The following is a 13,185-nucleotide window of genomic DNA, read 5'->3' on the forward strand; positions in this document are numbered from 1 at the left end:
CAACTTTATCAGGTATTTTCGTCAACTCATAAGCACTTCCAAAATAATCCTCTTTGCGAATTAAAATACATCACAATGAAAACACAGCGCTCAAACATGAGTAACCGTATTCCAAAATCCTTTCCTTTATTTGATACGCTACCCACACTTAATGCAGGACAGGAAACTACGATAAAATGGAAACTAGTGATAGCGAAATAAGGTTGTATTACATGTTCGTCGAAAATTATTTTTCCACTGGATTTTTCATCCAACTGCATTTTGTGGATGATTCACTAATATGACATTGCACAACACAAGCAAAAGCAAAATATAATGCGCACAACTATAGAATATAGAATAAGTTTCAACTATAGAATAAGTTGCTTATACATCGTTAGTGAAAAACACATACGTACGTACGTTTGTTTGTTTCCTAACTACTTTACCTACCTACCTACCTTTCTTTCTCTACCTCGAGTGAAAGTCTAGGCTCCTGTATGCTTACGCTGGAGGTAATAAAGGAAAAATATGAAACCGGATTTAAAAAAAAAAAAAATAAATAAATAAAAACCTTTTATTCTGCAACTAAGAAATAAAGCTGTAGAAAGGTTATTTATTTCTAATGTACAAGAGTAGTAATGTTCTGCCCGGAAGCAATTCATTTTCCCAGTGGCATCTATTTCTTTCTCTCCTTCCTTTTTTTTTTTTTTTTTTTCATTTATTTTTATTTTCCATGAATCTGTCACTTCTAGACCTCTGTGTGAAAAAGAAACGCAAAAGTAATTTTATTCTTTAGGTTCTACACGTCCACAAAACGAATAACAATGGTAAAACAAGAGTTCTGTTAATCATTGGAACATAGTATAAACGTAACTACTCTATTCCTAAGTTGACTGCTCCATCTAGGGAAATCACACTCTCTTTTAGTGTTGTTGGCTGAAGACTACTGTTAAGCATATTGTTACCGATGTTCTCCTTTCATATCGTTAAGTAACTGTGATCAATTCTGTTTCTTTCATGCAATACACAAAACTGTAATGCAATCACTAGATACCCTGAAAACAAATTAAAAATTATACCTACTTCGCAAATTGGACATAATTGTCACTCTGTTTTTTAAGTATTCAAATAAAATATTTCAGGTACAGAATCCATGGATTAAAATAAGAAAGAATCATATGTGAACATATGATAGAAAATGGTTTTCTTTTTGTCGTTGGATGATCTTGGAATTATAAATCAAACTTTACCACTGTGACTTTCTTTTGTAATTCAAGTTTTCTTGCGATTTCTTAGACATATTTTTCTTTATGAGAAAACATATATTCATAAATATTATTATATTGTTACTACACAATATATAACAATCCAGTTCGTTGTCTCATCGTATTAGTGAAAGTAATGCTACGTAAATATTCAGCAACATTCAAATATTTAAGTATTATATGTCTGCTTATATGAAAATGAAAATTATTTCTAATATTAATTGCAATATTGTACATAAAAAAAAAGTTGATTATTTTTAATTTCCTATCCCTCTGCCATTTTCTTCTAAGAGAAGAGAAAACGAACACACCGAAGTGCTAGACTTGTTTCTTTTTTATTTCCGCGTACGATCACTTTTTTATTAGCACACGAAAGGAACCGTTTCCAAAGATATGTCCGTGTAACCCTTGTCTTGTATAAGGATTCTGTGTCTGCAATATTGACCAATATATCTGGAATATTCTGTATAATAAAGAATTACCTGAGTCTGAATTCCTGTCAGAAGGTCGTACTTCAAGCCAAGTTTTAAACAATAACGGCATCAAAAGTTTAATGTAATTTTTAATGGAAGCTTCGTTAGTCAGATGATTAACACTTTCTTGCTTCTCTTGCACGTTACATAGGTTAGAGAAAATGTCTAAGGAGTTCTTATCAGAATAATTGTCCACATATAGAGCAACATACAATTTTTTGTCTTTGGACCATTTCAGCGTCCGGACATCTTTCACATTTTGTTTCTTTTCTTCTTTACTTGTTACCATTGTCTCGAGAAGTTTGTATAAACGATTCAACACTTGCATTCTCCACTTAACACTTGTATATTTACTATTTAAGTTCATTGTAAGTACACGATCAGGATTGGTATCTTTTTGCCTTGATATTTGTTCAAGAAAATTTAGTAGAATTTCGCTGGGATTTTCCGTTATAAGAGATGGTACGTGCTCCAACAGGATGTCCATTAAAAGTAAAGAATCTTCTTGAATGTTCGTCTCAATGTGTGTCATTGCGCACGTTAAATAGGCCGATAAGAATCCAAAAAACGGAGTAACGTGTTGAATTGGCACCTGTAACAATTATATTCAAAATATTAAAACTTCAAACTCAAACGCTTGAATATATGTATCATATTACAATAAGGTACTTATACAGTCACGTTCAAAACTGTATTCATTGTTTAATTTATAACAAAATTTAATCCTAGCTTCGGTAAGTCTTAATAAAATTTTGATAGATATTCACAAAAATTACTATCCTGAAGTCTATGAAAATAAATGCAAATGCTAGTAAGACAACACGCATATAGGTATGACTAAGCGTATAACACCAGATTCAAGCAACACAAGAAATATTCTAAAGAGAGTACTGCAACTCTTTCTGGGTACACTATATGCCTGTGACGAACGAACAAACATCTGTTAACTTGGGTTTGACAAGAAATTTTTTACTTCTATTATTTATTCCTTTTTAACCTTATTTTTACCAATTCATGTTTTTTTTTTTCATGTTTAAATCTACTGTTTCGAATTGCTAAGCGAATGCGATCTTAGAGAAATATTTTGGTCTGCGATGAGTACTAAGCTTTTTACTTATATTTCCTTCCAAATATAATCACAGCCCGCAATATACAATGATAAATGATGAAATACATACATACAAATGTGTAACAATTAATAAATATTGCATTATAAGCACAAAATAGGAAGCGCAGTTTATAGACGTATCCCATATTTAAATATCAAGGGTCCGGTGTAATTAGTCGGGCTATCCACTGAGCAATGCATACGCTGACGTGCAACTTTATCAGCAATTTTCGTAAACTCATAAGCACATCCAAAGTAAATCTATTTGCGAATATATTACAATGAAAACATAGAAGCTTAAATACGAATAACTGCATTCCAAAATCCTTTCATTTGTGAGATAAGCTACCTTCATTTACTGCAGGTTAAACAATTTTGATAAAATCAAAACTACTGGCAATGAAAAAAGAAAAAGATTGTAGTTATGCGCGTGTCAAAAACGAAATTACCACTGCATCGTTGATCCAATGTATCTTGTGAACAATTGACCAATATGATTCTATACAAGTAAAAAGTAACAGCTAATGCGCACAACTGCAGAATTTAAATTTGATATATACCGTTAGATGAAAGAAAGATAAGTTTGTAAGTTTGACGTTGCCCAATTAAGATATTGGGAAAAAAATCTAAAATAGTCTTAAAATTTTTATTTTAAAATCTCTTCCTTAGCAAATCAAAATTCGCTGACTCTTAGCTAAATTCCATAACTTTCCAGGTTTTCTCAAATTTCCTGACACTTCCTGGTTTTCCAGATTTGCCACCACCCTGATCCCAGCTTATTTCAAAGTAATGAATATTTCAAAGATGAATCTTAGAATTAATATACGTCGTTTTTCAGAATTTTATAAAGTATCATTTAATAAAGCAGTCATTGTTTCCAAAGCTCTGTTTATCGTTAAGCAGTTAGCTGTCAAATCGTGTAACTTAATTATCAAGACTTCTTTCTTGACAACGAGGAACATCTCGACATTATGTATTTGCCCAGGATTTCTTAGTTCGATCCCCAGACACGAGATTTTGTGGTTAATAACATTACTTCATTTTAGTTTAATGTCCTATTACTATGCACCGAGGCCAAGAGAGACAGTAATGATGAGATGGACAATACTGGTGGAATAACGAAAGTGAGAGGAAACGGGAGAACCTTGAGAAAACCAACGCACACGGAGTTAATTTGCATTGAAGCCCTCATGCCAGGAGGTGGGATCGCACCACGGATGCGCCTTAAGTGAGTGCTCTACCACTGGGCCACTGCAGCCCCAGTGGGCAACATCATGTCCGCAGGTTTTCTTCGGGATCTCCCGTTTCCTCCCACAATCTCATTCCATCACCTATTTTATAATTCACTTTTATTAATTCGCCTCCTTTAGCTTACACGGCATAAACGTGAGACGTAAATTTTGGAATTTAATTTCGCTAATACTAATAAATAAATATTAGAAAATTATGTAGATAAACTGAAATTATTCTTTTGATTTATGTTATAGACTTATTTTTATAAAAGAGAAAATGTGGAAGAAAATTGATACACACTATTTATTGTTAAATGTTACAACCAATACTCTCTTTCATAACAAGTAACCATTGAAAATTTTATACACACATTAAATTTTTATAACTTTTTAAAACAAATATACATATCGATTTACGATGAATATATCTGATCCTCTTTTCAAATAACATTTGCATAATCATGCAGTATTGTCGTATGAAACTTATTCTATTTACCTGGCTTAAAACGATTTCTACTATCTTCAGAGCCCCTTTTCGTATCTCAGAATCTTTATCAATAATTAATTCTCCCACTCCTTCAATTACAGCACTCAGATTTGATACAAGTGCCTCTGGTTGTTGTTTAGCAATCTCTCTAAGACCTGTAATACCACTTTGACGAACTGAAGCATTATAATGACGTAGGTGATTTAACATTTCCTACAAAAACGAATAAATAAAAATAAAATTAATCGAAATTATACTAGATGTAACATAGATATTTCACAATTACAATAGAAGCGACTTTACTTTTATTTAGTCAGTGAGAGTGCAAAGCGATTTATTTTTAAAAATTTCTTTCATATATTCAAAAATTGGAAATGGTCTATACGAGACAAACAAAGGAACGCGAGAATCGAACACTTCAATACAAAATAATCATAACCGTCAAAATTCAGGGAAAGCTAACAACCAAACTTATTTTCGTTCGAACAATTATAACACTCAGAATAAAAATACCAGATTACACACTGGCTAGGAAAAACAAGGGCCAGCGATTTAATCATAATAGTGATTATAGTCAAAATAATAACAATAGGCATTCTTATTCACAATCTCACGATAATCATGATACAGATAAATCTAAATTAGAATTACATCAATCGATCATCATTTCACAACAATAATAATCCACATGATTTTAGGGGCCATAATAATCATTCGCAAAATTGAAATTCTCACAATACAAATAATAATCGTTTACGAAATTAAAATTACCAAGATAATAATAATAATAATAAATGTAGAACTAACAAACCAGTATTAAACTTAACAGGTAGGCTATTTATTTATTTATTTTTTAAAAAAAGTCTACCTTCCTTTCAAGAAATGAACATCTTTTATTTTGTTTTTCAAATTGCCATTGAGATCTGTGAATATATAATATGATATATGCACTTATTATAAATTAAAAAAAAAAAAAAGCCTTTTTGCAGACAGAATGATTCTGCGTATATCAACTGTCTGCCAAATGTCCAGCACATTACGAAGTTTTAACTGTTCTTTTTCAGACATCAGTCCCATGAGGTACAAACGTGGTGAAAACCAACTGAACATGTGTTTACCATTATATCAAAGATATTTTCATTCATTGTTACTTTCTATTTGTTCTTTACGTAACTGTGTATTCTGTATTTCTAACCTAGCACAATAAAAATTAATAATCTTATTAAAAGATATAATAATAATAATAATAATAATAATAATAATAATAATAATAATAATAATAATAATAATAATAATAATAATAATAATAATAATAATAAAAACTACAGGCATTCCAGAACAAAAGGAATGAAATGATTGGCAACTGTTAGGATTCTGAGCCATGACTGAGTACTTATCATGGTGATAACAGAATTTTCCCTTATCTTTAGCAATAATTTCTTCATTCTAAAATTTTAACAGCCCATTACAAGTATTTCGGTTTAGATGTACTATTCTAGAATTCATAAGTCTGATCACGTAACTAATAATTAAATATCAGCTTTACCAGTGTTAAGAAATTAATCAGTTTCATTTCAGGAATTTTAAGAAATTTATTACACCAGCTTCCAAGAAAAGACTTAATACGATTTATACGTATTTTTCAGAAAGGAAAAAAAAAATGAAATCTTTGAGTTTTACGTCCCACGGTTATGCCGGTTAGGCTAAAGGAGACGGTGATGATGAGTAATGAATGAAATGGTGGAATGAAGAAAGTGGGAGGAAACGGGAGAACCCCGAGGAAACCCACGCACACGGTGTTTGTCCACCACAAAGTTCACTTGGCGAGGGCCGGGATCGAACCCGGGACCCCAAGCACCAGAGGTGAACGCTCTACCACTGAGCCACCGCGGCCCCAATATTTCAGAAAGGAATCTAACGGATATGATGCTATAAAATCCGTTCAAGACTTGTCAAGGCACAATGTGTATGTGTGTGTTTTCTTTATCGTCAGTGTTTCAATTTTAGAAATAATCTTGAGAATTACAAACGCACGCAGACTTTTCAAGCGTATGTGCATAGACGCAGGCGATAATATTGGAGAAAATGTATTATTCTCTACATAAATAGATTTTTTTTTTTTAGTTGGATTGATTTTCCTTCAACTTTTTGGATATCACACACAAAATCTTTATGAATAATTTCTTTTAAAGTCCTTTCTCTATTCTTTATTAATATGGTTTCTGAAAAACCTAATCATTCTAACACAGAAGGTACTGAATATGGCCAAGGTCACCAATTGGCGGTTTCAAGCTTAATTTGACATAAAAAATGAAATGAAATCTTTGAGTTTTACGTCCCACGGTTATGCCGGCTAGGCTAAAGGAGACGGTGATGATGAGTAATGAATGAAATGGTGGAATGAAGAAAGTGGGAGGAAACGGGAGAACCCCGAGAAAACCGACGCACACGATGTTTGTCCACCACAAAATAATTTGACATAAAATCTTTGAGTATTACGTCCCACAGTAAAGCCGGCTAGGCTAAAGGAAACGGGAAAACTCCGAGAAAACTCACGCACACGGTGTTTGTTCACCACAAAGCTCACTTGGTGTGGGATGGATCGAACCAGGGACCCCACACACCAAAGGTGAACGCTCTACCACTGAGCTACCGCGGCCCTCAAGCTTTGTTTGTCATCTTATATGTCCTCTTATTATGAGAACGAAATTAAGGAAGAACCACATGGTATGAGCCCGTTATTTTCAAAAGAAAATAAGTTACTTACTTGCATATTACTATACTTTGTAATGTTCCTGTGGAAACGATGTCTTTTCAATATCTATATTTCGAATGCATTAATCGAGTATCCATCATCGGAATGAAATATAGACTTAAGTCATATTGTACAGAAAGTTCTTCACATGCCTAATTTCAGAAAAGTGGAGGCATCGAACTATTTTAGTATACAACCCAAAATTATATATTTATGTACAAATAATTAAATGCACTTAATTCGTAACAGATAATTTGTTTATCTTACAGTTTGTCGTTGTATATATATGTATAAAAGGGTGGGTTGAATTCGGATAACATTTTGGTGGGATAACGAAACATGATAAAATTGATGCTCCGTGGCCTCCTGATACGGGACATAAAAGCATTTTGCATTTAAGGACTGTCTAGGGAGGACAACTTTACTTTGAACAGATGGACTTTATGTCAATTACAGCCAGATATGGAGTACATATTGTATACGCATTCTGAACTGCTACCTGCAGTAGTATAATGGTACAGATTGCAGACGTCAGATCGGAGTTCTATCCGGTTACAAACAAAAATCCAGTTAAAAGTAATTAATTCCAGATTCGTTTGTAGATCACAACGTTAGCTTGCTTTTGTTGTGTTTTCAATTACTACCACAGTGTAGACCTGTAGAGTGAAGAGTAAATATTCTCAAATTTTTACATGCTAAAGCAACTTGCAGAACAAACTCTCATACAAAATTAAACTTTGTCTCTAGAGAAGGTATTTCTGTTCGAGAATGTTTGGTTTGTAGTATTGCACCATGTCGAGAAGAATGATCAAAGACCCTAGTACAAACAGCGGATACATCTCTGACATTGCGTTCAACATCAACCGAATGACACGGATACTTTGGTAGAATAATTTGTCAATTACGCATCAGAATATCATAGCTTATGTCATCAAGTAAAGGTAGAGGTACGATGGGAGTACTCTCCAAGTCTATTAGTTCCATGTAGGTAGTAGAATTGAAATAGATTTTTAGCTGCTTGTTAGCACACTGCTGGGAGTCTTGTTTCTTGCTTGAATAATCTGCCACCATGAAAATGTTCTTATGGTTTCCTGTTCATCGACTACATCATATGATCACAGTAATATTCGATATTAAGATACTTTGAATGTTCAATACCTCGTCGGTTAGCTTTGGTTAGGTATCGTGCATGGCTTAAGACATCTGGCTGCGCGGTTTTCAAGTATTGCAGAATACTAGGATCTGAATTTTGCGCCCCTTGCTGAATTAATACACATATCCTTAGTAGCTGATCTTTCCTTAATGACTCACGAACATCAATTAGAGAACCTGAAATAGGTTCAAACATGGTAATGGGCTTGGTCTGAGGATCAAATAACAATAGTTTGGTCATTGGTCCTTCATCTGTCGCTGGACCAGTTGTTCTCTCATCAAGCACAAATTATTCTACCAAAGTATCCGTGTCATATGGTTGATGTTGAACGCAATGTCAAAGATGTATCCGCTGTTTGTACTAGGGTCTTTGATCAATCTTCTCGACTTGATGCAAAACTACAAACCGAACATTCTCGAACAGAAATACCTTCTCTACAGACAAAGTCTAATTTTGTATGAGAGTTTGTGTTGCCAGTTGCTTTAGCATGTAAGAAATGGAGAATATTTACTCTTCACTCTACAGGTCTACAATGTGGTAGTAATTGAAAACACAACAAAAGCAAGCTAACGTTGTGATCTACAAACGAATCTGGAATGAATTACTTTTAACACATTTTTGTTTGTAACTGGATACAGCTCCGATCTGACGTTGTCTGCAATCTGTACCACTATACTACTGCAGGTAGCAGTTCAGAATGCGTATACAATATGTACTCCATATCTGGCTGTAATTGACATAAAATCCATCTGTTCAAAGTAAAGCTGTCCCCCATTGACAGCACTTAAATGCAAAATTCTTTTGTTCCCCACTATCAGGACGCCATACGGAGCGCCAATTTCACAATGTTTCGTTACCCCAACAAAATGTTACCCGAATTCAACCCACCTTTATATATATATATACTGACAAACTGTAAGACGTCACATCAAGATAACAGAAAAAGTTCATATAGACCTGTCGAGAAAACTGCATAGTTTCAAAGCCAGAGTTGTTGAAAATGGTGGAAGAGCTAGATTTGAATATGTGATATTTCGAATTCGAGAAACCGTGGATTGGCGGTCCGTATCAGCGTAAAGCAAATCCTACAAGTATAATTTCCAGACATGCTCTCAACAGTATTTTCAGATATGCTCTGACTTTACGGTGAGTTTAAAGTAGGCAAAAGATAAGCCTTGACAGCAGTGAACACAGAATGCTTCGGCGAGAAATCGGAAGTGTTAGGGACCGCCAACACCACGATCTCTTGTGTTCGGAATAACGTGTGTTGCGATATTTTTGTTTTACGCGTATAGATGAAAAAGATGTGAAATATACCGTTTCAAAATACACTACAGCACGCGTTATTCCGAACACAAGGAACCTTGGAGCTAGTGGTTCCTAACACTTCTAACTTCCCATCGAAGCACTCCATGTCCACTGTTATCAAGGGTTACCTTTTGCCTACTTGGATACATCTTGAAATCAGAGAATATCTGAAAATTCTGTTAAGAGCATGTCTGGGGATTATACCTGTAGATAATCTCCTGCACATCCATTCCACATAGGTAAAATATGCAGTTTTTGGATTGCGTATGTATGACTTCCTTTACGCTGATATGGACCGCCACTCCATGATTTCTCGAATTCGAAACAGTTTGTGTTAAAATTGAGCTTTTCCACAATTTTGGACAGCCCTAGCTCATACCATACACTTTTCCTCCCCAGGTCCGAATGAACTCTTTCTCTTATTTTGGTGGAATTCCGTGATATAGTTTATCGATATAGTTCGTTAGCACCATGTGACAATTTATGTTGATACAGTCTCGTAACAATGACATTTCGTACCATGCTAATATCGATTGGGGGACATTGTTTTATATATTCTATGATACCACTATTTTTTTTTTTAAATGGCTCTACGTTATGTTATTACATATTTCAAATCTGAATGTAAAACGAGAACTTAACAATACTACATGGATTATTCTGTGTTGTAAATTAAGGACGTTACAGTATCACAAACATTGAAAAACAACATCATTTTAAAGGAGTCCACAACAAAATACCGCAAGTGAGACAGACGAGGTAGTGCACATTCAAAGTATCCTAGTGTCGAATATTACTGTGATCATATGGTATACTTCGAACAAGCAGCAACAAAGTTACAAGGAAGTGAAAATTTGACTTTTTTTTCAAAGGATCCTATTTCGAAAAAGTGTTTAGGTAAGTGTCACATTTAATTACATAGATGGTTTTGAATAGACATAAAGATTATAATGCCGTTTACAGCAATTTGATATCTCGAACAATTCTAGAGATATGAAAAAATGGTGAAATTTGATATATAGTTTAGAGTGGCGTTATTTGTGGGAATTTCTCAAAACCATTTTTGATTTAATTTGCTTCCGTAACATCATATAAATACTCTGGTAGAAATAGTTACAATAAGTTCTCGGAATTACATAATTTTAAGTAGTGCAGCAAACTTTAACAGTATTTACCATGGCGTCAGAAAGATCAGAGATATCAAATTGCTTTGAACGGCATTATGATCTTTACATCTATTATAAACCATCTATGCAATTGGGTGAGGTACCTATCTAAGTAGTAGTTTTTTAAATAAACGTTAAAAAAAAGAGTAAAATTTTCAATGCCTTATACCTTTGTTCGTATTCATTCAAAATCAGCCATTTCACGATCATAGTATTAGACAACGAAGTACTTTGGATGTGCAATGCCTCGTCCGTCTCACTTGAGTTATTGCTGCAATAAATATTTGATACTGCAGCGTCCTTAGTTTGCAAAACTGAATAGCCAATGTGGTACTGTACGTTTTCATTTAATATATGAACTTCGAATATGAAATAATCTAACGTAGTGTCACTTTAAAAATAAATAAATAATAAAAAAAAAGTTAATCTGGTAGTATAAGAGTATGTCAAACAATGTGCCCCTGCCGATATTTGCACTGTACAAAATTTCCGAGTTTCTTTGTCAATTAGTTTAGAAGTTAAAAGAGTGTATCGAGATAAATGATCCACCCTTGTATATATATTTGCTGTTAACTACGAGCAGTAACTTTCTGAAGACAAATATTAAAGATGATTACCTTAATGTTGAGTTTCTTCTTCGTTGGTATTTCATCAGCCGCTGCCTTAAATTGTTCATGTAAAACAATTTTCTTTGCCTTAAAGCTCGTGTCAGTTACATTTAGGCCCTTGGGGAGCTTTTTGGACTTCAACTTTACTTTAGACTTTTCCAGTCGCTTCAATTTCTTGTGTTTACCACTCTTAGCCATTGTACTGTTTCCGCTTCAATCCACTAGGTGACCTGAAATATACGAATATTAGAACCTACAATCTGTACATGAGTGATGATGATCCAAGTCCAAAATGATCATGATTCACATTTTAAATAATTTAATTATCAACTTTTTCTTTCTTCTGCACAGTTATTCAATAAGTCAAGACAAATTTATACCAATGTCATTTGATAACTTAAGAAACATGTTAGACAATAAAATAGTAAAATAATCAAATATATAATTTATTTCACATCTCATGCTCTCTGATTTTTTGAACGCTGCTTGCCTTTAAAAAGCAACTGAAGGTGAGTTTAGTGAAGAACCTTAAGAAGGCTAACTTTGGCTTTACTGCAGAAAGCTTATTTCTGTCTGACAAGGAATCCTTCTCGAATATAAAATGGGTTTTAAAGTTTGAAAACAGATTTAGTATGCCTTTCAAAGTTGCAACTGTTCATGACCATAAATAATACATTTATGGGGTAATGAAGATTTCAGAAATATGAATCCAGTGAATGGTAAAATGTTCAGTTTTAGTAACATTGTACATACTATACAGGCAATGAAGTGTTGCAAATTCTGTGTGATACTACGTCATATACACGACGACTGCATAATGATGATCAAAAACATGTCTGATACGTAGCAATGTCCAGGGCCGTATTTACATGGGCCATGGCACGGGGTGGCAAATTTTAGAGGGCTGCAAACTTTCTCGAACTACATATTGTCCGAGTAAATATATTATTTTCTATCATTATTTGCGTCCTTCACTTGGTTCTTCTTTGAAAATTAATCAAAAGGATTAGTATGTATCGTACGCGATTGATGAAATTCATTCGATCTTAACCAACTTAGCATGGCGTAGACTTTGACGAGATTAGTACGCATGTCATATAGTATGGTGTGCAGACTTTTAGTTCCTAAGTTATTGGCCATCAAATCTGGGTTTAGATTTAATGAAAGGATATTGCATAACGCATACCATCGACATAACTCGTGCAATTATGAATAAAATTGGTATAGTTATAGATGGATAGAAATAGTGTTTGGTTTTAAGGTCCTTATGTAAGAAACTTATGAAGAACGGGACCTAAAGCTCGACGCTTTTCTAGTACGTTATACGTTTTTTATTTTCCCCGTAAAACAATTTCTTCCATGTTTTAAATAAATAAATAAATAAAGGAATCATAGGTCTAGACATTTTAAAAATATTTTTATACGACTTTGTTAGTTCGATTTTTTTTTTTTAAATAGAGGAATTAATTTCTCACACACTGTTAATAACGCAATCCAGCGATATAACTTAATAATCAGAAAGAATACAACAGTTTGCGTTTTTTCCTCCTCATAGCCGACATTCCAATCTTATTACTAAGAATAATTTTGTTTTATCATCTGCCAACATTTTCTCGAGCACATCGCAATTTTGATCGAACATGACATG

General features: G+C 33.6%; 1 protein-coding gene across 3 annotated transcripts in view; it reads right to left on the bottom strand.

The window, feature by feature from the left end:
- The window catches only part of LOC145671202 (testis-expressed protein 10 homolog), a 95,525-nt gene that overhangs the window by 64,998 nt on the left and 17,342 nt on the right, over nucleotides 1-13,185 (bottom strand). For all 3 annotated transcript variants that reach the window (XM_081740059.1, XM_081740058.1, XM_081740060.1), the window contains exons 2-4: nucleotides 11,547-11,767; nucleotides 4,557-4,760; nucleotides 1,730-2,312 (exon numbers count right to left, since the gene is read on the bottom strand). In XM_081740059.1, coding sequence (XP_081596185.1) covers nucleotides 1,730-2,312; nucleotides 4,557-4,760; nucleotides 11,547-11,735 — 976 coding nt within the window. In that variant the 5' untranslated portion in view covers nucleotides 11,736-11,767. The remainder of the gene's footprint in view (nucleotides 1-1,729; nucleotides 2,313-4,556; nucleotides 4,761-11,546; nucleotides 11,768-13,185) is intronic.

The sequence above is a fragment of the Thermobia domestica genome, chromosome 15 (genome assembly GCF_964235325.1).
Source record: "Thermobia domestica chromosome 15, izTheDome1.hap1.1, whole genome shotgun sequence".
In the NCBI taxonomy this organism is placed as follows: Eukaryota; Metazoa; Arthropoda; class Insecta; order Zygentoma; family Lepismatidae; genus Thermobia; species Thermobia domestica.